Below are 21,160 nucleotides of genomic sequence, written 5' to 3'. Positions count from 1 at the left end.
GCAGACTGCAAGCAAGAGAAAAAGTGGAAGAGGAGTCCTGAGAGAAGGCGACGTCCCGCTGGTCTGGGGAGATTTCAAGGCGAATCCAGTAAAGCAAAGTCCCCCAAACAGGTGATTGATTTATTCTTTCAACCACTTTTATTTTGATTGTTCTCCTCATTTCTCGGATACTTTTTTTTCTAAGCTTTTTTTCTTTTTTCTTTCTTTCTTTCTTTCTTTCTTCTTTGCTTTTGTTTGCAAATATGGGACATGTTCCACGCTTGTCCTGAGGATTCTTTTATGGCAACAGTTCACCTGACTCCTTTGAATTAAACCTTTTAAAATTACGTACCATACAAACCTCTTAAAATGCTGGGCCACACACTTCACTCTCACATGTGACAGTGTGCTCACATGTGAGTAGAACAGAATGCCAGGGATGTGACAGTGGTCTCAGGCACCTGAGTCCCAGCAGGCTCCATCAGCAGGAGCAGTTTCTGGATGCAGAGTTTTGTACTTTGCCATTGAGGAAGGGGCAAACTGTGTTTTCCCTTTTAATTGCTCTTTTGCGGGGCCAGACCTTTAAATTCAGAGAGCAGCACACCTCTGCTCACATCACCTGTGCCAGTCTCTCCAGATGACAATTCAGCCTCTCCTGTTCAGAACCTTTGCTTCAAATCTCCTTTTTATTAATTTTCTGTCCTTTTGAAGTAGAGGCTGATCAGTGTAACAATTTTTAGCATATGGCATTAGCTATTTATAGGCGCTTCTCACATACCACCAGATTGATTCAATACATTAAGCAGGAGAGCAAATGATTTGCAAGTTCATTAAGAGCATCTATACATTAAAGGGGTGTAGAATTTATTAGATTGCACTGTATAACTCCATCTATCCCTGGCAAAGTTTCTTAAAGCCCAACAGCACCGGGAGCTACAGGAGGTTCCTAAAGAACAAATGATGCCATTATAGTCTGAACATTTTTTTTTTCCAGCTGCTGCAGATATACCAGCATTTCTGTTCCCACTATAATTTGCTACCCCTGCCATAATGTCCATTTATCCAGTCTCACCACAGGAGTTAAAAATCTCCCGTTCATTTTTCCACTCTCAAAAAAGCCACATTCAAATGACTTGCCCCAAGTACATTCTACACTGCAAGGATGGACTAGTGAAAACATGATTAATTTTGTAAAAAACTGAAATTCTTTCAAATTTGGCTTTATATTTAAAGAGTCAGGAGTCCTTAAAACCTCTTTCTTCTTCTTCTTCTTTTTTTTTTTTAATAATTTCTTATTTTATTTGATTTGGACTCTTAAAAGTGTCAGACACCTCGTATTTTGGTTTGTACTTTTTTTTCCTGCAAAAAATAGTCTTTTTAAAGACAAACAATTCTGTATTTTTGCCAGAAAGAACAGAAAAAGAAGCAATATTAAGATATAAGTTAAGTAATGGAAAGGAAATGTCTCTTTTAGCCTAAAACTTTATTCACCCATCAGCTTATGTGAAGATACGTATCAGTGGCTAGTTAAAATTAAGTGTTTCTGCCGAGTGTAGTGAGTCAAAGTGTTTAATCTCTACAATTACCTTGTAAATCTGAAAATGGAATTACTTGAATTTACAAAAAAAAATGCAAGTTGGGCTTTAGAACGAAACTTTTGCTGCGTGCTGGGTCCCTGATTCAGTGTGGCACAATCCTGCAAACACCTCTCTCCACTGAGGGCTCCACAATCTAATTCAGTGAGAATATTAATATTAATATTAACCTTTCTAAGTGATATCAAAGGACTCAGTCCTGTGGGTTCAGGCGCTCGGAGCTGATGTGTAACCAAGTGGGAGATGGAGCTTCATGAGGAATCCGGTGAAATTCGGATCCTGGAGTCAGAAACCACCCCTTAAATTAAGAACCAAACCCTTTTCATTTGGTTCTTTCCCCCTTTGCAGAGTTTCAGTATCACATTAGAGATTTATGTGGAATACTCTGCAAAAATCCCCAGAGAGCATCGCTGAGGATGAGGGAGTTTGGGGTTTGAACACGGGGGGGGGACACACAAATGCTGGGTCTGCTTTCAGATCTGAGTAATTTATAACTGTGAAAAGAAACCTTTCTAAAGTGCTTCAGGTGAGGTTCCCAAAATAGTGAGGCAGCTTTTTTTCCCTTGAGTCCTGCTGTCCTTTCCTCAGGGCACGTTATAACATCATTATACCGCTGCATGAATGGCAAGCAAATAAGAATCTCAATTGTAGCTGGCTACTGGCTTTATATCCTATACTGAGTTTTAAAAAACAGCCAGGACTCTTCCATTCTGGTTGGGAGCATCTGCCCAAGCAATGATCTCTTCTGTGCACTTGCCAGTCCAGGTAGAAACTGGTGCCACAGGGGCTGAAAAGAACAGCCTCCATAATAATAAAGTGTAATGTTCAGCAAAAGGCTGAAGCCAAATTCTGTTGGAGGCTTCACTGACTCTGGGACGTGGTGGGATCTGTTGTCCACAGAATTGCTTTCCCCTGGGAATGCAGTTGGCCTTTAGGAGCAGGTGATCACTTGCTACTGGTAATCTGGAGTTTCAAGGAAAGACAGTACTTCTTCCTCTCACAATCTCTGCCTGTAGATTTCCTCTAACCTGGTTGTGCGCATCACAAACACAGAGCAGTGCAGTTGTTAATTAACTCTGCTTTGGGCTCCCAGTTCCTGTTTTGTTTTGTTTTTTTTTTTCCTCTAAAATGGGGTGGGGGAAGGTAACTTCCTTTTGCAACGTTCAGTCCACTAAAGCTCAGCACAGGCCCTTCTCAGCAGTCACAACCCTGATCAAATTTGACTTTTCCATATGCTGGGGCAAACACATCCAGAAAAGTCCTGCTGATTCATGTGCCTCTGCTTCCAACCACCACCAGCAAAGCGGGGCTGTCGTGGGCTTGGCGTGTGGGCACTGGCACAAAACACTGCAATGCTTGAGCCACTCACCTCCAACCCTCTGATTTACCTGGCTAAGCTGTCCAGAGACTGCCAGAGGATTCTCCAGCTGGAGGGAGGGAGAGTGACTCTTCCAGCAGCACTGCTGGATGCAGGGTGTCCCCTACATTCAGAGTTTCCTGCTGCCAGAGCCTCTTCCTCCTGTGAGGAAGCTCCGAGAAATTAACTGGTTAATTCAGGCAGAGGAACCCAATGTCTAAAGCTTTCTGGTATGAATACCCTCCATTGTGGGCACAGTCCTGCCCCACCACATGGGAAATCCCTCTGACAGGAGTGGGAATTCCATGTATAAAGGGTTTGTGGCAGGATTTCACCTTGGGGCACTGTAATGTCCATAAAGCAGAGTGTGGCTCCTTGCACAGGCACCTCACCTGGGGCTGATCCTCTGAGCTCTGCTCTGGAATGTGAGTGGCACGAGCCAAGCAGAGCTGCTGAAGGGTTATACCCACTGCAGGATGCAGGACACTCCTGGAGCTATTTCTGTGCCTGCAGCTCTTCACTGGGCAGAGACTCTTTACAACACTTAGAATGAACCTCAGTAGAGAGAGCAGTGTCCCTTCTCTCAAGTGTCCCTTCCCTCAAAGTTCTACCTGTGGTTCTTCCTCAACACTGCTTTGTCCTCTTTCTGAAGAGAGGAGTCACTGCTGACTCTTCATATGAATTATGGCAAGATTTGTTTTCAGTGTCACTATCCCAAACAATTACGAGGGAAAATGCAAATACACATGCAAATAAGGCACCAGCTGATACTGCTGCACACAACATTGCTCCTGTTGTCACTCTGCCTCCAGGAGAGCAGTTACCAGGCCTGGGGAGCGGGCACAGGGCGGGCTGGGTTCTGGATAGCCCAGATAACAGATGCATTGCAAGAGAATTTTGTGTGATTAAATTTCAGCATTTTATGTTTGTCCCTCACCCGCCATTTCAACGGTCTGCAATGTTTGAGTCGGGTCCAAAAGGTAACCTCTCACCAGCCCTCCTTCTCTGCCTCTGCCCCACTGCTCTTTGTCAGCCAGAACACAAACCACTCAAGCTACTCGACAAGGAGACCCCCCCACACACACATCATGGATTTTCTGCTGTCTCTCTCCTGTTATTGGTGTTGTTTCTGTAATTAGTGTTTCTGTAGCAATTTCACAGAAGAGCCCAGGTCCTGGGCTCTTCCAGGTGCAGTACAAATGCTCAGCCAGGCCCTTTCTCCAAGGGGGATCTCCAAACCGTGGTTCCCACTGTGTCCTCTCATGGAGGGTAAGATCAAAGAGGCACCACGTCCTGTGGCCAGAGCAGGGAGCTACAAGAGATAGATCCTGACTTCCACTATGTCTGCCACAGGTAGTTTTGGTCTGTACACAGCCTGTCTCTGTTTTTCCACATACAACATCAAGATTGGGGTAATCCTTTGCCTCAACCCGGGGTAGATGGTGAAGTGTAATTTTTACAGTGTCAGAGACCACCTTGCAGTAAGTTTTTCATTTAGCCCCTTCCACAGCTCTGTGTTCTCCCCAGAGCTGAGATCCACCACACACCTAAACCCATCCAACCCCTCCCTGCTTCTCAGCTGTCAGGAGGGACCTTCAAGGTGGTCTCTTCATCTCCTACCACAAGTTTTAATCCTCATCGCTGCTGCTTACAGAGCTGCTGTGCTGGGGGAACAAATGGGAAACTGCTCCCTAAGCCACAGAGATTTACCTGCTGCTTTTCTGTGTTTCTGCCCAGAGAGTGAATGGAAAATGCCACGTTCCTTTTTGGTGAAGAGCAAAAAGGCTCATACCTACCACCAGCACCGCTTTGTGGAAGATGACCTGCCTGCACTCACGTGGGGCCCAGTGACCTCTGCCTTCACTGGTGAGTCAGTCCCTCCACTGGGCTTGTAAGAACACACCAAATAAGAACAAAGCAAACCAATCATTGAATAGGCAACTAAAGGAGTGGGGTGAGTGAGCTGGAGAGCATCAAAGGGCCTCCACACGGGCACGTCAGTCTGAGGACAAACCGATCCCTTGCTGTGTGTCTGCTCTCCATGCCAAATCCACAACCCCAAATTTAGATCCTCCCTTTGTTCCTTGCTCAGTTGCTGGGGAGATTTGAGATGTAAGATTGCTGTGTGGAGTTGGTCACATTTGGGGTAGAAGGCCAATTTCTAACAGCTGGGCAAAGAGGTTGTCAGTCTTCTGCAAACTCTTCACAACTCTGCCACCTCCATCTCCAGCTTCCCATGTTCAGTGCCCACATTCTCTCTGGACTACACCCTCTCCACCTCAGTATGTTACCACCTCTTCCTGATGGTTTGCAAGGAAGGCAATAGCCTGAGTGAGAAAATATAGGGATACCCTAACACTGCTTGTGAGGAGTCCTACACACTCCCAGGTGAAGGGCCAGCTGCTCTCTATTAACATCAACCAACACAGCCTCTGCCTCTGCCTGCTGCCCTCCCTCTGCTCCTGTTCCCACTCTCCCACAGCCATCCCAGCCGTGGCAGGGCTGGGCCAATTATCTTCTTCCTTCAGGCACCATTCAAATTTTCTTTATTCAAATCTAGGATCAACTTACTCTTTGTTCTAGCCCTGGCTATCAAATTCGAGTCCAACCCTGTGATAAGTTTGATAAAAAGGAAAGGAGGTGACATTTTAATTTCAGTTCCTGCCATCATATTTTGACTATTGGTTATGTCTGTTTGGTGCACTGGAGGGGTTTGATGGCAGATAAATGCAGACCTGTCCCATCTCCAGCATAAAGGAGGCACATATGTTGAACCTCTGTCCATTTTAGATTCTTACAACAAAATCTGTTTTCTAAAAAGTGCTGGTTGGTCTCTTAAAGGACTGGGACAACATGAAGAAATGGGAGTGTGGGCAGAAGAAAGTGAGGCTCAGTAGTCTTTGCAACTGCATAAGCAGTTACCTCCCCTCTCTGCTTCCCTACTTGGCTGTCCATAAATCCAGGTTAACAATACCCAGCTCTCTTAGGAGAGGGGTGGGGAGGTTAATAAGTTAGTGATTGTTAGTTACCCACGCAAATGGAAATGGTTTTAAATAGGGAAATTGTTCTTACAGATATATGGCCTTCTAGTGTTAATCTGCTCTCACTGTAGAGGATATCAAGTGTCCTGCCATCTCATCCTGCCCCCCTCTACCTTGCCAGTCTCATCCTGCTTGGAATTTCCCTTTGCAATGGACAGGCTTTGATTGCCCTGCTGATTGCACCACTCTGCACTTATCCAGGGCATTGAGCACAGGCTCCTGTATCCAAGCACGAGTTCATACAGGAGTGCAAAACTCACCTGAACAGACTCTCCTTGTAACAACCAGAACCACCTGTGACCCTGCTCTGTGTTACAGCCCCGGCAGACAGGACACCAGAGGACATCAAGAAACAGGACCTGGAATGTGTGGTTCCAAAACAAGAAAAGGACCCACCTGAACTGAAGGAAGAAAGTGTCCCTGTCCAGTACCTGAGCAGGATGCTGCCAGGCCCTTCAGCTCAAGGTCTGCTTCCCAAAACCACAACTGCAAACGAGGTCAGGGCTGGGCTGGCTTATGGAGCCCCTAAAGCTGGGCCCAGATTTTCAGTAAATGGCAGCTCTTACTTTAACATCAATGGTCAAACTTGTCCCAGGCAGAGCTCATGGGGAGCATTCTGTACTTCCCTTTACAATTCTGGTCTTGATCAGCATCTCCCTGAAGGGTGATTCCCAATGGGTGAACCTCCCCATGCCAGTGCAGTTCTGTGCTCTGTGGTCAAGGCAGGTGTCCATCTGTTGTTCAAACACTCCATGAAGCAGGGATAGCAGGAGGCTTAATATTCCTTTAGCCATAACATTTCCATGGCATTCTTTGCCATAAAGTTTCCTCAGATGGGAATAAAGTCACAACAGGAACTTTTCATGGGGAATTGGGATTTGAATTGAGGAGCTGCCAGCTGGAACTCCAGGTCCAAGGTCAGGCAAGGCATTCAGTGGAGAAATGGCAGCTGGGGAACTTTTTTACTGGTGCCCAAGTTCAGGCAGTGGTGTGACACTCACTTCTCCCTTTCTTCTGCAAACTCAGAGATGCCCATCCCAGCTCTGCAGATCAAGGACTGCACCAACACAGCCACCCCCGCCTTCTACAAAACAGGCTTCTCTTGGGATGCTTTCCACGTGCCATACAGCTACCAGCAGATGTCCTCCACCATGCAGTCAGCCCTGCTGGAGCACCCTGTTAGCCTGTATGGCAGCCACCTCCTGCCAAGCTCCGAGCCTCCCCTGGACTACAGCATGCACTATTCCTCAGACATGGAGACCTTCCACTGCCTGAAGTGCAACAAGGTGTGTGCCACAGGAGAACCTCGGGGATGGGGAGGGCCTGCAGGGATTTTCACTGAATGTTGGGTCACGCCAAAACGCAACAGGTGGCTCAAAACAGGTCCCCTAGTCAGGGGAGCAAGTACTGGGAGTGATGCAGGTCACGTGGTCCACAAGAGGGGAAAAAAATCAAATAAAGAGAAGGAATTGAAAATAGAGGTGGAGACACAGCCACCTCATGCCAAAAATGATCCCTGGCATTTTGTTTTGCAGGTTTTCTCCACTCCCCACGGACTGGAGGTCCACGTCCGAAGGTCTCACAGTGGGACCCGGCCCTTTGCTTGTGAAGTGTGTGGCAAAACCTTTGGGCACGCTGTGAGCCTGGAGCAGCATACCAACATCCACTCCCAGGTGGGCAGGAGGTGTCCAGAGAGCCAGCTGTCCAGAGCTCATGAGGGCTCGGACCTTGGCTGTTGCTTAATCCATCACAGAGGAAGTGACATTTCCTCGGTTACAAACGAGGTGCCTTTCCTGTGGCACCCGGTGACAACAGCGGGAGCTCTGAGGACCACAGATCGTAGATCTTGGCCTCACAAATCTCAGACTGCCCTGGAGAATTCCTTGGATGGGAGGGGAGGATCGTTACTGCTTGTTCTTCTGTGCCTCACCTCCTCCTAAAGGGTGCAGGAGTTTGGATCACAAGATGCAATCCATTTCCATAAGTAACCCTCCTGCATTCCCTTTGTGCTGCTCCCAGCATGTCAGTCCAGGAGCCAAGGAGATTTGCTTATCAAATCTACTATTCTCCTCACTCTTCAAGCTCTTGTCACATGTCTTGCAGCCTCAGACATCCCATGATTTTCCTTCCCCAACAGGAAAGAAGCTTTGAGTGCAAGATGTGTGGGAAGACATTCAAACGTTCCTCCACCCTCTCCACTCATCTGCTGATCCATTCGGACACACGGCCCTATCCCTGCCAGTACTGTGGCAAACGCTTCCACCAGAAGTCGGATATGAAGAAACACACTTACATCCACACTGGTGAGAAACAGAATATCCCCAGTGGGCAAACTGAGATTGGAGCACACACATAGTCACCAGACACAGCAGTGTTGGAGCAGGGTTAAGTCCAGAGGCACTGGAAAGTCGTCATTCCCTGTGTGGTAAGGTGGCAGGAGGTCACAGCATCCCTGGGATGCACATCCTCCTCTGTGTGACAAGGAGGTGCTCATTGACCAGCCTCTGGTACATGACATGGTTGTCCCCAGCCCTGGATGCAGGCAGGGCACAGATCAGCCAGCTGGAGAGGGCTGCCTCTGGCTCTTCCCACCCTCACAATCCAGAAGTGTGCCCAGGACGGCTGGGCTGGCAGCACCCTGGTGCCCAAGCACAGCCAGTCAGGTCTGAGTCTGCTGAAGGCCATTTCTACCTCCTTTCTCTCACCTGTTAAAGTGTGTTTTTTTCACCATTTTCTGTGCCCCTGCAGGTGAGAAGCCCCACAAATGCCAGGTGTGTGGCAAAGCCTTCAGCCAGAGCTCCAACCTTATCACCCACAGCCGCAAACACACCGGGTTCAAACCCTTCAGCTGCGAGCTCTGCGCCAAGGGCTTCCAGCGCAAGGTGGACCTGCGGAGGCACCGGGAGACCCAGCACAGCCTCAAGTGAGGGAGGGGCTCCAGGTGTTTGCTGGAGCTCCCACTGTAGATTGTCCCCAGCATCTCCATCCGGTGTGGGACTCATATGGCATCCTGTGTTCTCCTGGGGACTGGCAAAGTCACGTCATTGGCTTTGGTGCTTGGCACCCCAGGGCCTTGCACATCCCAAAGAAATCCAGGGAGACGGGGAGGGTCCTTACTTTTCAACAACAACAGGTACCAGCCCAGATCTGACATTACCTGCTCAAGTGCAAATCCAGAGAAATTCCAAGGTCACTGTTACTCTGCACTGACAACATGTGCAGAATCCAGTTCTTTCAGGCTGCCCAGCAGTGAGCTGGGAACTCCTGGGTCAGTGGGAGCCACAACCTGTGCCAAGCCAGTCCTGCTCCGATGGCTGGGAAGATAAGGCCAGGTCATGCAAATAGACTGCGTTCAGTGAGCTGTGTTCAGCCTGGACAGGGCTTCTGCAGAGACTTGCCCAGGCCATAAATTCTGCCAACAGACACCTAAAGTCATTTCTTTCAGCAGAGCATTTACTGTGATCAAATGACAAGTTAACTGTGCTGTATTTTTAGCTTGGAGTGGGAGGAAAATACTGAAGAAACAGCTCCTATCCCTAGCTGATAACAGGGGTCTCCAAATACATTCCTCAGACACACCATGCTGCAGAGATCCCTGGCTTGGTGGCAAGCAAGCAAGCTCCAGGAAGGGCCATGCCACAGCACCAGGCATGAGCCCCATGTCTTGGTACCATGGGAGAGTCTGGCTGCTCTTGGAATCTGGGCTCTGGTATGTCCCACAACATTTCAGTGCATACCAACTTGGAGCTGTCCTGGGCAGTCCTGGGTCACTGCATGGTCAGGATTGGCCCTTGGATATCGATGCCAAGGGCCAGAGTCCTGTTTTCCAGCCCCTCTTGAAGGAGGAAGTGGCTGAGCCTTTACACGCTGGCAGAGTATTCAAGTACCTTACAAATATTATACAAACAGAGCAGTGGCATTTCCTCCTCCTTTCAGGTCCAGGGGGTGAAGCAAAGCTCTGGAACAAGTAAAGAACCAGTTCCACTCCAAGCTCTGCTATATTCTACCTCTCTGACCTTTGGCAAGTCACTGCACTGGGCTTTTGTTTCTCCCCCCCTTCCTGGTGACGTGGGGTCGTTCTCTCAGGTTTGTGGAGTCCCCTGAGTTCTTAAAAGGAAGGACAAAGTATTATTGTAACACAAATAAGGCAAGTGCTTCCACTTAAGCAGGGCACTGTAGCAGCACACAGCCCACTCCATAACTACATCCCTGAACACACGGCCTTGGACAATGACACCAGTGGGAATTACCCTGGGAATGGGCTGTGGCACAAACCACAATTTCACTCCAAAGGTTTATGAGGGAAGGCTGCCACAGTGGGCAAAGACAAATGGTCCAAGTGGAAAATTCATGCATTGCCAGGAGAGAAGAGTTGTCTGTCCTGCCCTCAGTTACACTGCTGTAAATCCAAAGTTATTCTCCTAAGACCTAAAATGCACTTGCCCTTGTTTTATGCTGTGCCTGAGCTGTTAGTTATTAATATGCATTCTGGAAGCTCAAAACAGAGTCTGTACTCTTGGCTTTACTTGTACACTGTAAATATGTATTTATACTTATTGTAATGTATATTTTTATTGCTCTGTACCAGACAGTGACAACGTGTAGAGGCCTGCTGGGATTTATCTGATAAATCTGTTCCCTCTCAGTAACTGGGCTAACAGAGTGCATTTCATGTTCAAAACACCCATTTCAAGAACGGCTCATACTCGGCTCTGGAGACGCAGGAGTTGGGGATGGGCTGGAAAATGAGAGAGGAAAGAGCAGAGTGTACTGTATCATATGGTTTGAGGGGAAATAAAGATGGAAATTCACACGCAGAACAGAGCTGCCATCAGGGAGATGTTTTCATCCCTGGAGACAGACTGGTGCAGAGTCCCACACAGGCCAGAGTCAGCTCTCCAGAGCAGGAGGAGCACCCCAGATACACAGGAATGTGTGTCCAGAGGGTACCACCAAACCCCCAGTAAATCTCTGCTGTCCTTTCCTGAGTCGTGCCAGAACCTGGGCAGGGCAGGGCCTCTGGGGAAGGTGTTTGACCTGTGATGGAGCTGGTCCTGGCTGTGGCACAGGGACACACACACACAAACACAGGGGAATACTCTCACACATGCACAAGCCTTGCTCAAGGTAAAGTCATTTCAGCTTATTAAAACCACTGCTCAAAATGCCGTCAGTGCTTGTTGTTCCCCTTGTCCTCCACAAACCTGCAAAGAGAAATGTTTAAAGAGTGTGTCAGCTGCTCAGGAGCAAATACCCCCCAGCCCCAAACCACACTGACACACCAGCACAGACTTCCTCGTGTGTGTCCTGGGGACAGCAGGTGTGTCTGACTCATGTGAAGCTCCCCAGTTTTGGCCATTCTGGAGGCAAGTGCTGGCACACACCACCAACCAGCACTATGGCAAGAGTGCCTGCAAGAGCAGGCACAAAACAGAACCAGGCAGCTGGTTCTTTGGAGCCTGTGGAAGGAGGGCTGGAGCATCCCTCAGATATCCATCCCTATCTTTGGTTTCCATGATACAGAGGAGCAAAACCCTTCAATGGGACAGCTGGGAGCTTCTCTCCTGAGCTATCCAGAGATTCCTGAAGAGCAGCTACACTGGAGGAGGCAGCGTCAGCCTCAGCCTGGTATTTGTGAGGAGCCTGGCGAGCACATCCCAGGACAGGCAGGGACTGCTTTAGATGGATGGGCAACAAGTGGAGGAGCAGAGTGGGGTGGCTGAAGGCTGTGCTGTGCTCAGGAAAACACATCTGTGGGCAGAGCAGTGCAGGGGATCCAGGCTGGCCCCCTCCCACAGGCACTGGGAGCGTATCTCCAGAAGCACAGGCTGTGGATGGAGTCCAGCTGGCAAAGGCACCAGCCAGACAGCACAGCCAGAGCCAGGAGGTGACCCGAGAAGGGAGGAGGAGGAGAGGGAATTAACTTGCAGCGTTTTCCCAATAAGACACTACAGTTTCTTCCTCTTGAGTAAAAAGGTGCCACTTTCAGGTCACCAGGTAATGCTGCCTCAGCCCTGACCTTCCTTTAGGCCTAGGGGTGCCACCAGCCCAAAGGAAAAACAAGGCAGAGCCCACAGCCCCTTGTTCACTGCGATCCCTGATCAAGGAGAGCCATCTCCTGAGGAAGAGGATGGAGGGATCCAGTCTGACTCTGCTCTGGAGCAAACAGTTCTTTTGTAGGCTTTGAACACCTGCACTCCTGAAGCTCTGGAATGCAGGTGAAGGAGCGAGGAAGCAGATCTGGCATTACCCAAACCTCACCACACCAGGCTAGGGGAGAGCCTTCCACTGCCAACACAACATGGAGTGGGCAAAGGGCTGCCCTGATCCTTGGAGCTCCTGAATCCACACAGTGGCTACCCAGGGATGCCCAGCACCAGTCAGGATCAGGGCATGGATGTTACCAACTCCAAACACACATGGCCTTGCTCTCCAAACGCACAAATCCTGCTCAGTTCCGACCACTCTGATACAACCCCTTTCTCACCATCTCCCCTCACATCAAAAACATTCTGGTCAGTCAATCAAGGAAACAGATAACAAAAAGCAAAATCTCAACTAATCTTTGTGGCTGAAGAAAGAGCTGATTGTTTTTGCCTCACTCCCAGCCTGAGCCCACCCTGTATCCTGCACTTCCCTAGCGCTCTTCACACCTTCTTCCCTTTATTGAAAATCCTGGTCTTTGGGCTGTTTTGTTTAGCAAATGAGGCACATGCAAAGCAATAACCTCGGGCATCTGGCAGGAGGAGAGAGGTGTCTCTGCATCTTCCAGACAGCCTTCAGGCCCTGAGAGCAGCAGCCCAGAAGATCTATGATCAGAGGTGGATTTGAGTTTGGACACAGGGTGCATCTTTCTCCTCCTAATGAAGGCAGAGCCACGGGACACCTGCAGGAAGCAGAGGTGTGTTCCCAGCTAGCACAGCGTTAGGCTGGAGCTTATTTTCAGGTTGTATCAACCTCATGGAGTGGAATCCTGGAGAAGGCAAAAACCTGAAGGCAATGGTTTAGAGAAGGCCTTAAAAGAACTGAGAGGAAGGACAGGGAAAAATAAGACTCCAGCTGGGTATAGGTTCTGTTGGGGGAAAAAGGTTATTTGTTGAGCCAAGTTGTTTCCCGCCTTAGACTTCAGGAGAAAGTGTTTTCAGTGAAAGAAAGATAAGAGCAGAGTCCCTTGTCCTCACAGCAGGTTGTTCCCCCAGTTGGAGGTGATGGAGACACATCAGCAGGTTAATTCCAGCCCGTCAGCACAGCACACAGGGAGAAACCTGAAGGCACTAGGCAATCTCCCAGAAATAGCTGCACACACACGTTTCCTTGTGCAGGGAAGTGTTCCTGCCTGCCGTTAAGGGCCTGACCTGGGAATGGATCTCTGTGCTGGGTAAGACCTAAGAAAACACAGATCCTGACCCACCATCTTACAGCTGACAGTCCCCATGGACACACACACTGGTTTTGAGGCTGCAACTCCAAACTGAGACTTGAGATGTGCCACACGTTTCCTGTGTGACTTCGGGCAAGACACGAGCACTGGATTTCTGAAGTTGTCCAGCACACTGTGGAGCTCTCAGAAGCTCCACATCTGTGAGAGGAGGATAATAATTCCCCCTCTCCCCTTCATTTCACTTGTTTATTTCAACAGTGAGATATCAGGAAGGAGACTGCCCCTCCTTATCTTCCACATCCAGCACCTCGCACAATGGAGCTTGATCTGGGCTGGGACACCCGAGTGTGACGGTGATAACGAGTGATAGAAACTTAATTCAGCAAAGCACCCCAACTCCATGGCTTAGAAATCCTCCAACAGGCACAGTGAGAACCTGCATTAAAACCACTCAGCTCCAGACGAGCAGAGGAACAGGGCAAGCAGCAACCTCAGAGAGGATAAGCCAGACATGAATTCCACTGGTGAATATTATTTCAGGGAGAGAGACAGAGGTGAATATGGATACTCTAAACATCCCTCTTGGAGCTCTCATTTTAAATGTGTTGCTTCAACACGAGCACTTCTCAATCTGGTCCTGGGGCTGATTTGACCTGTTGGCCTGAGGGTGGTTGGTGTCCACTGCACCAGACAGCAAGGCAGGCAGAGAGCAGAGAGTCCCCAGGAGTGGGGAAATCTGAGGCTGGGGAGGAGCTGAGTTCTGCTCTGAGCTCAGCTTTGGTCTGATAAGTTTATCAAGCACTGCCGGCTGCTAACTGTCAGCCGGGGCAGAGAGCCTGTTAGGGAGGAGGAACAGCTCCCAGGGCAAGATAGGACAGCCCAGGCCTTATCAGAGTGCCTGAGCCAAAGAGGGAACTGGAGAGTGAGCACTTTCCAACCACTTCGTCTGAACAACAGACAGATTGGCAGGAAAGGCCTGTCAGCCCTTCGCTTCTGCCACCCAGGCATGGGCAGGGAGCCCCCATCCATGCAAATAACCCGGGAAGTGCAGCAGGAGAGCTGCAGATGTCACCAGTGGGGGCTGGGGGAGTGAGGGGGGTAGGTTTTCTTGGGAGCATCGCCCAGGAGGAGAGTCAGATTTGCAACAAACAATCCAGATGCTTGCTGAGCAAGCTGCTCCTCTTCAGTGCCCAGAGCAGCACTTCTCCTCCATGCTGCTCTCCTTGAGTTTGGGAGGGGGATCTACCACGTGGGAATTCCACTGGTCACTAAGGGTTGGTGTACAGATAATTGCTCTGTTTCTGAAAAATAGTTAAAACCCCTGAATGAATAGAAGAGGGTAAAACCTGACCATTCTCATCTGAGCTGCAAGAGCATGGGCCAGCAAATACCACTTCATATCTACTCCTAGGGCAGCAAAAACCAGATCAGTAAAGCTGAAGATCTCCTGTGCTTGGATGAGCTCCCTTGGACCTGTGCAAGCTCCCTGTCCATGTACCCCAGCCATGGCAGGGAGGTACTAAGAGATTCCTGCAGGTTGCCCTGATGAGGTTGGGCCATGCAGGATAGAACCAGAGTCACATCAGCAGCTTCAACACACGTGTTTCTTCAGCCCATCACACCTGTTATCAGGTCACTGCTCATCCAGACCAAATGGACAGCCATCATCCTGCATCCCACCCACTTCTGGTTCAAACTGGTGTCTTGAATCCTGCCTATTTTACTGAGAGCTGACCCCAGTGCCAGCCCTGGGCCTGTGCTGGGAGGGTGTGTTCACCCTTGGCTGCCTGGTTCAAGTGCTGTCCCAGGCTCTCCATGGGATATGAGGCAGGAAACCTGCAGCAGCACTGTAGGTCAGGAGATCTCCAGTTGCAACTAGTGACTCAAAGGCTCCCTTTTTGGTAAGTAACATATCTAGGAAGCAATTCAGCTCCTCCTGAAGCACATACCTAAACTAGGACTGCAGTTCTGCCTTCTACGCACCTACTGCTCTCCCTGGGGACAAAGGGAGCTGAGTATCCGAAGGCATCTAAAGTTACATGAGATGAGTCACACCCCTGTGGCTTCTGCACCACTCTCAGGCCAAGTTTCCCACAGCTGATTCTGTTCCAGCCCACAATCTACTGTTCTCCAGATCGTGAGCAACCTCTAAGCCATTTAGTTCCTCTGTGCTTCAAAGGCCCCTCAGCAAGCCCGAAGTGCAACGGTCACATTCAGCACTGGCCAACGCAACTCTGAGGTTCAAGGCTTCCTCCTGAGGAATAAGGGGTTTAAAACCCTTCCCCATTGATTCTGTCTTCCTCTCGAATAATTTTAAAGCAATAGGACTTTATCTTACATCCCAGGCTCCTCTATATTGGGGGCTTTGGTGGGATTTTTGGCAGTGGTCAAGTTCTCTGGTTTCTACTCTTTATAAAATAGAAGTTATCTCTTGTCTCAGCTGAGGAAGGGGAAGTCAGAAATGACAGAGCATTCCTGTTCCTGAAAGGGCCCCATCCTGAGAGCGTGGACATGGTGAACCAGTGTGTCAGTCAGACATCCCTGCCACGGCTCCTTATTTAGATCCATCCTGGAATAGCTTGACTGTAAATCAATCAGGCTCAGTGGGCACCCAGGTGTGGCAGCACCTGGAAAAGAGAGTCCAGAAACTGCAGCTGCCTTTTCTGATACTGTGGCATCATAGAGAAACCTACATATGACACTCAGAACTCAAAGGAGGGTTGTGTTCCTGGCTTTGACCTGTCACTGATCTCAGCCACTCGCTGTCCCCTCTCTATGTCTCAGGCTTTCCCTTTGGCAAAGAGAGGATAAAAACATGGACATGCTTTGAGACCTGCAGATCAGAGCATGGTAGAATTCCTCCACATGTGCAGTAATTCACTGGAAAGTCACACAGGATGCCCATAAAGCATCAAAGCGACGTCTCTGCATCAGGATCTGTCAGCCTGCATTGTTCCCTTTAAAGTACTTGCCCAAGTTGGAGAGGGACAGCTAGAAATGGAACTCAGGTCAACTGGACTTTCAGTCTGGTTTGTTAACCAGCTTTCCATCTTACCTCCTTGAAGTACAACTAAGTAGAAAAACCCAAGTTAAAACTCTGATCTTAGGAAAAGTATCATTGGTATAGTATCCTACTATTGATAGGATTTTATTTCTGAATTCTGGAACATACTTACAAAAATATGCAAAAACCCTCATTTTTTAGTGTTTTCAGTAAAGGCAGAGCTGACAGAGCAGAAGACCTAATCAAGAGTCAGCAAGACTAATGATACCTTGCATTTCAAGAGCTCACACTGCCTAAAGATTTCAAAATGGCAACACCTTATCCCTGTTCTACTGCAAGGAAACCAAGAGAGGGAATGTAACTCGAGGTTATAGAGAGAGAGAGTAAAAGACCTAAAGAATGAACCAAGTCATTTTAGGTCCCAGCTCATGTCTCTGTTAGGCAGTGGGCAGAATTCAGACCTGTTGCAGCTGCATAAGTTGTACCAGTGGAATTTGGTGCACTGTCTCCAAAAAAGAGGCAGGTGACTGTCTCGGAGCCCTGGCACATCTTTGCTCACAGTATACCTCGTTTCTGCAAGTCTGGAAGAACTCACTTCCTTCCCTCACCTGTTCCAAGCCAAATTCCTATTTTCTTAACCCTATGTTCCCCCTGAAGTGGGCACAACATCCAACACTCAGCAGGATTTAGCCCCCAGCCTGAAAGTTCTCACAGCGCCGTCATAAGTTTTGCAGGAGATACAACACAAGCCTTGTGGTTATCAGGAACAATAATTTATATTTCTTTAGAAGTGCCACCTCCTCATCCCCACTTCCTCAATCCCAAAGTCCCCAGCAATCTTAGCTCGGAAGGGAATGTGACTCAGGCCTTCAACTGAAGGGCTGTCAAGTGCAAACCCTGAGGGCTGGATGTGTGGCCGTGGTTTTATCACTGGCCACCAGCTGCCTCTGCAGCTCCTGCCTCCTCCCCAATGATTCAGCAAATCTTCTTCAGGGAGAAAAACAAGCACCCAAGTGAACAAATCACAATGTCAGATTACGGAGGTGAGCGGGGAAAAGCTGCGGCTCAGAGGAGGGAGATAAAAGCTGGTGAAGTTGCACAAGCCAAGGATGAAAATGCCCGGGAAAGAGAGTGTTTTTTTGCTTTTTTTTTTTTTTTTTTCAGAGGAGGGCAATGACAATGTGAAAAAAGGGTTGTAGTTTGGATCCTTTACACTGTGAAGCATGGCTAAGGATAAAAGAGGACACAATGGGGAAGGAAATGAGGCATATTCTGCCCTCTACTATCTGGGCATTGCATGGAGCTGATAGGAATTTTTACTGGTAATGATGAGAACTGAATAGTCCATTCTGGTTTATAGTGGAACAAAGTTCCACTAAGCAAATTGTTTTCACAAGGAGTTTCTGCTCTCTGTAACCAAGACTTCCCATAGTCTGGAAGCACTTTGAACATCACTGTTTCTGGGAACAAAAAAAGATCTGCAAGTCACTTGGTATCTGAGACATAGCAGAGGGCAGTTAGAAATAATGTTTTAACTTCTGGCAGTTCTGTCCACTGTGTCATATTTTTGTATCACAGCCCTTTTGTTCCCTGCTGTAGCCACTCCTGAGGGGAAACACAGGATCTGCTTAACAGCTCATGGTGCACAGTCTATAGAATAGGAAGTGAAGAAGAAACTTCAGTCAGACCTTAGATAGGAGAGGTAATATTGCCCTAATGGAATTCTACTCCACTCTTATCTCCATGTTCCAATATTTGAAGAGTGGCTACAGAAAAGATGGAGATTCCCTTTTTTACATGGAATCACGTGGAAAAGAGGATGGGCAATGAGTACAGGTTGCTTCTGGGGAGATTCTGGTTGAATACCAGAGAACAATTTTTCACAGTGAGAGCAATCAGGCCCTCTAATAATCTCCCCTAGAAAGTGGTGGATTGCCTAACATGTAGGATTCAGCTGGGCAGGGTGCTGGGCTGTCTTGTCTAGACCATGCTCTTGCCAAGGAAGTTTGGACCAGACGACCCTGGAGATCACTTACAACGTGGTATATTCTGCGATCCCATTAAAATGTGGTACTGCTGCACCCTTCAGGCTGAAAACAGTGAATATACAGCTCTTTTCCTATTAATCACAATTTTTAAGCCAGGCTCTCGGCTTTGTGGAGGGAGGCTGCCTCAAGGCTCCTGGGTATTTGGGGCTGGTTCTGTTTCTACCCCATCCCAGAGCTCTGACAGGATGAACACACCCAGTTCCCACCCTGCTGGGATGAGCGAGAGGAACAGCAGCAGCTGTAACACCAACACACAAACACACACAGAGGTGCCACCAACCCTGACTCAACGACTCCATGGCAGGGGGCTCAGCTGTGCTGGGGATGCCCTGGAAACCCTGGCTGGATACCCATGGGAAATGGGGAGCTCGGGGATGGAGGGAAGGTTGGTTGCATCAGCCGGAGATGGGATGGGGGCCATCGCCCATCCAAGCTGCTGCCTTGTTCTGTTTTATCCCTCTTGATTTGGAACAAGAGAGGATTTGCCAGGTGAGGGGCCCTGATGATGTGGTGAAGACTGCAGGTCTGGACTGCCTCTCCCAGCACACATCACACAGCACAGGGGCCAACGAGCCCAGCTTTCTGCCACATGTTCTGTGCCCGCACTCACCCAGCCTCTGCCCTGCCAGCTCCGATAGGTTTTGCCAGAAGAACAATCTGTGGGATCTCCCACAAGACACATCTTTCATTTTCTCACTGTTGTCCTTCATCTGCACTTTTTAAAAGGGAAAAAAAAAAATTAACTGCATTTCTCTCTTGCTTTGCCCCTTGATATGGAGGTTGGGCCACAGTTAAACCAACCCACTGGTCACTCAGCTGAATCCCTTCCCTTCTGAAATCTGTAGCACAAACTCCATTTTCCCATATTCCAGTGGCAGCCCCAAGTCCACGTGTGCCACAGGCAGAAGGAAACTCTGATCCTTTGCCTGCTCCTTAGGGAGGGATGCAACAACCCCCAGGTGTCTGGTGAGAACCTGATTGTCCTCAGCAGGGCCCATTGCCCACACAATGCCATCTTCGTGAACTTTGATGGTGGAGAAATCCCAACCGAACCACTGGATGCTGCTGTACAGACCTGGAAGAAAGTGTGCAACAGTCCTGTGGATAAACAGGTGTCTATATTTTCATAATTACTGGTTCATGAGCCCTCTAGCAAGCTCAACAACCTCCCAAGAGTGAGGTCAGAACCCAAACAGGCTGGTAATACACCAGAGAAGCAAAAGAATAATAACAGAGGAGAAGTTCCACTCCCAAGCTTCTCTGTGTGTGGAAAGTACAGTTTGACCACGGTGATGGCCATGTGGAAAACAGAAAAGGTACCTGAGGAGTTTGGCCCCCAGCCCACAAAAGCAGCACCTGCAGGGCTCTCACACAGCAGTGCCAGTTGTACCCCAGCCATAGACTGGCCTCAGAATACTGAAGGACAAGTGTGTGGAGGCTCCTCAGAGCCAAGGCTGGCCCGTGGCATTGACACACCTGCCCCCCTCACTGTATATAAACCAGCCTCCAGCTGGGCACTGTCTCCTCAGGAGTGCCCTCACCATGGCTCGCTGGGGGATCCTGTGCTTGGCCTTGTGCTCCTACCTCGGGGTGGCCTGGGCTGCGACTGTAAGTACAAAACCACTTCTACAGGCTTGGCAAAATACTTTGCCTGTTTCTGACTGAGTGAGCAAACCCCTGTTACACCAGTCTGGATCCCTGACAGAGGGCCTGCAGGCCTGGCAGTTGGGGCACAGTGTTTTCCTGCCCTCAACATGGCAAAGGCTCTCAGTGACATTTTCCCAAGAGTTCCTGCACAGTTCCGTGCCAGGTCTGGCCAGGTTTACACCCGAGGGGTTATCCCGGGGGGCTGAAGGTCCTTTCCTTCTGCCCTTTATCTTTGGCAGTGTGTAGGAATTGCTGCTGCCTGTCTGCTCCAAAGGGCACCTGCAGGACATCTGCATGGGCACAGCTCCAGTGGCACCTCCCCGTGGGCTTCCCACAGGGCTCCAAGGGCCCGGATGGGGAGGGCGGGCTGGGAGTGGGTCTGTGTGGGGGACTGGCCAGGGCAAGGTGTGGGTGCTGGTGGCTTGGGAAGACTAAGGCATGAGGAACTGAGCAATGGATTGTCTCTTCTCCGTGGTACCCCCTGTAGCTGGGTGTGGTGCTCACCGAGGGCGGTTTTGTGGAAGGTGAGAGTAAGAAACTGGGACTGTTTGGGAGCTACGTCGACATCTTCAGAGGCATCCCTTTTGCTGCCCCTCCAAAGACTCTGCAAGACCCTGAACCTCATCCTGGCTGGGATGGTAAGATCCAACCTTTGAATGCCTTTGGTTTGGGATTTTATTTTTGCTTCTCTCTCTTCTGTCTAGTTCACATGGGAAAGGGTCCCACTTTGTCACTCCCTCAGACCGCTCACAGTGGCTGAGGAGGCTTTTCTGCCTCTGCACTGGACTCAGAGAGCAAAGGATGGGTGGACAGACAGACTGAAAACAGTGGTTGGAGTTGATGTGATGGAGTTGAGTGATGTCCCTAACTAGGACATGCTGTCTTCCCTCTCTCCTCTCAGGAATACTGAAGGCAACAGAATTCAAGAATCGCTGCATGCAGATGACGCTCACCCAGACTGATGTCCGTGGGAAAGAGGACTGTCTCTACCTGAACATGTGGATCCCTCAAGGCAGGAGACAGGGTATGTGCTTGGCAGGGACCTGGGCAGGAGATTCCCAGCTGCCAGATTATTCTGGAGCAGCTCTCAGCAGTTACATTCCCATAG

General features: G+C 49.2%; 2 protein-coding genes and 1 long non-coding RNA gene across 3 annotated transcripts in view; 2 read left to right on the top strand and 1 right to left on the bottom strand.

Annotated features, from left to right (window-relative positions):
* On the top strand, nucleotides 1-10,971 carry GFI1B (growth factor independent 1B transcriptional repressor). Its single transcript, XM_027911611.1, has 7 exons — nucleotides 1-111; nucleotides 4,669-4,797; nucleotides 6,291-6,437; nucleotides 6,999-7,258; nucleotides 7,508-7,645; nucleotides 8,110-8,275; nucleotides 8,721-10,971. The coding sequence occupies exons 2-7, from the start codon at nucleotides 4,683-4,685 to the stop codon at nucleotides 8,897-8,899; spliced, it is 1,005 nt and encodes a 334-aa protein (XP_027767412.1). The 5' UTR covers nucleotides 1-111; nucleotides 4,669-4,682; the 3' UTR covers nucleotides 8,900-10,971.
* On the bottom strand, nucleotides 5,266-11,367 carry LOC114073787. Its single transcript, XR_003574394.1, has 3 exons — nucleotides 11,357-11,367; nucleotides 7,202-7,212; nucleotides 5,266-5,338 (listed from the first exon to the last, which is right to left on the bottom strand). It is a non-coding gene; the product is annotated as an uncharacterized LOC114073787 (long non-coding RNA).
* An 8,412-nt stretch (nucleotides 11,368-19,779) lies between these two features.
* Nucleotides 19,780-21,160, top strand: part of LOC114054567 (bile salt-activated lipase-like) — a 5,141-nt gene continuing 3,760 nt past the window's right edge. The window contains exons 1-3 of the mRNA XM_027877868.1: nucleotides 19,780-20,013; nucleotides 20,540-20,690; nucleotides 20,954-21,076. Coding sequence (XP_027733669.1) covers nucleotides 19,948-20,013; nucleotides 20,540-20,690; nucleotides 20,954-21,076 — 340 coding nt within the window. The 5' untranslated portion in view covers nucleotides 19,780-19,947. The remainder of the gene's footprint in view (nucleotides 20,014-20,539; nucleotides 20,691-20,953; nucleotides 21,077-21,160) is intronic.

Source organism: Empidonax traillii, unplaced genomic scaffold, assembly GCF_003031625.1.
Source record: "Empidonax traillii isolate 1590-97213 ecotype Southwest subspecies unplaced genomic scaffold, ASM303162v1 scaffold34:size3740991, whole genome shotgun sequence".
Lineage (NCBI taxonomy): Eukaryota > Metazoa > Chordata > Aves > Passeriformes > Tyrannidae > Empidonax > Empidonax traillii.
Note: the sequence above shows the minus strand (reverse complement) of the source record. Positions and strands in the feature narration are given on the sequence as shown.

Bases quoted from the DNA above. Each gene is read 5' to 3' on its own strand.
- GFI1B (XM_027911611.1), top strand. From the start codon at position 4,683: ATGCCACGTTCCTTTTTGGTGAAGAGCAAAAAGGCTCATACCTACCAC. The intron at 6,438-6,998 runs GTCTGCTTCCCA...CTGCAAACTCAG, and splicing joins GCCAGGCCCTTCAGCTCAAG to AGATGCCCATCCCAGCTCTG. The intron at 8,276-8,720 runs GTGAGAAACAGA...GTGCCCCTGCAG, and splicing joins ACACACTTACATCCACACTG to GTGAGAAGCCCCACAAATGC.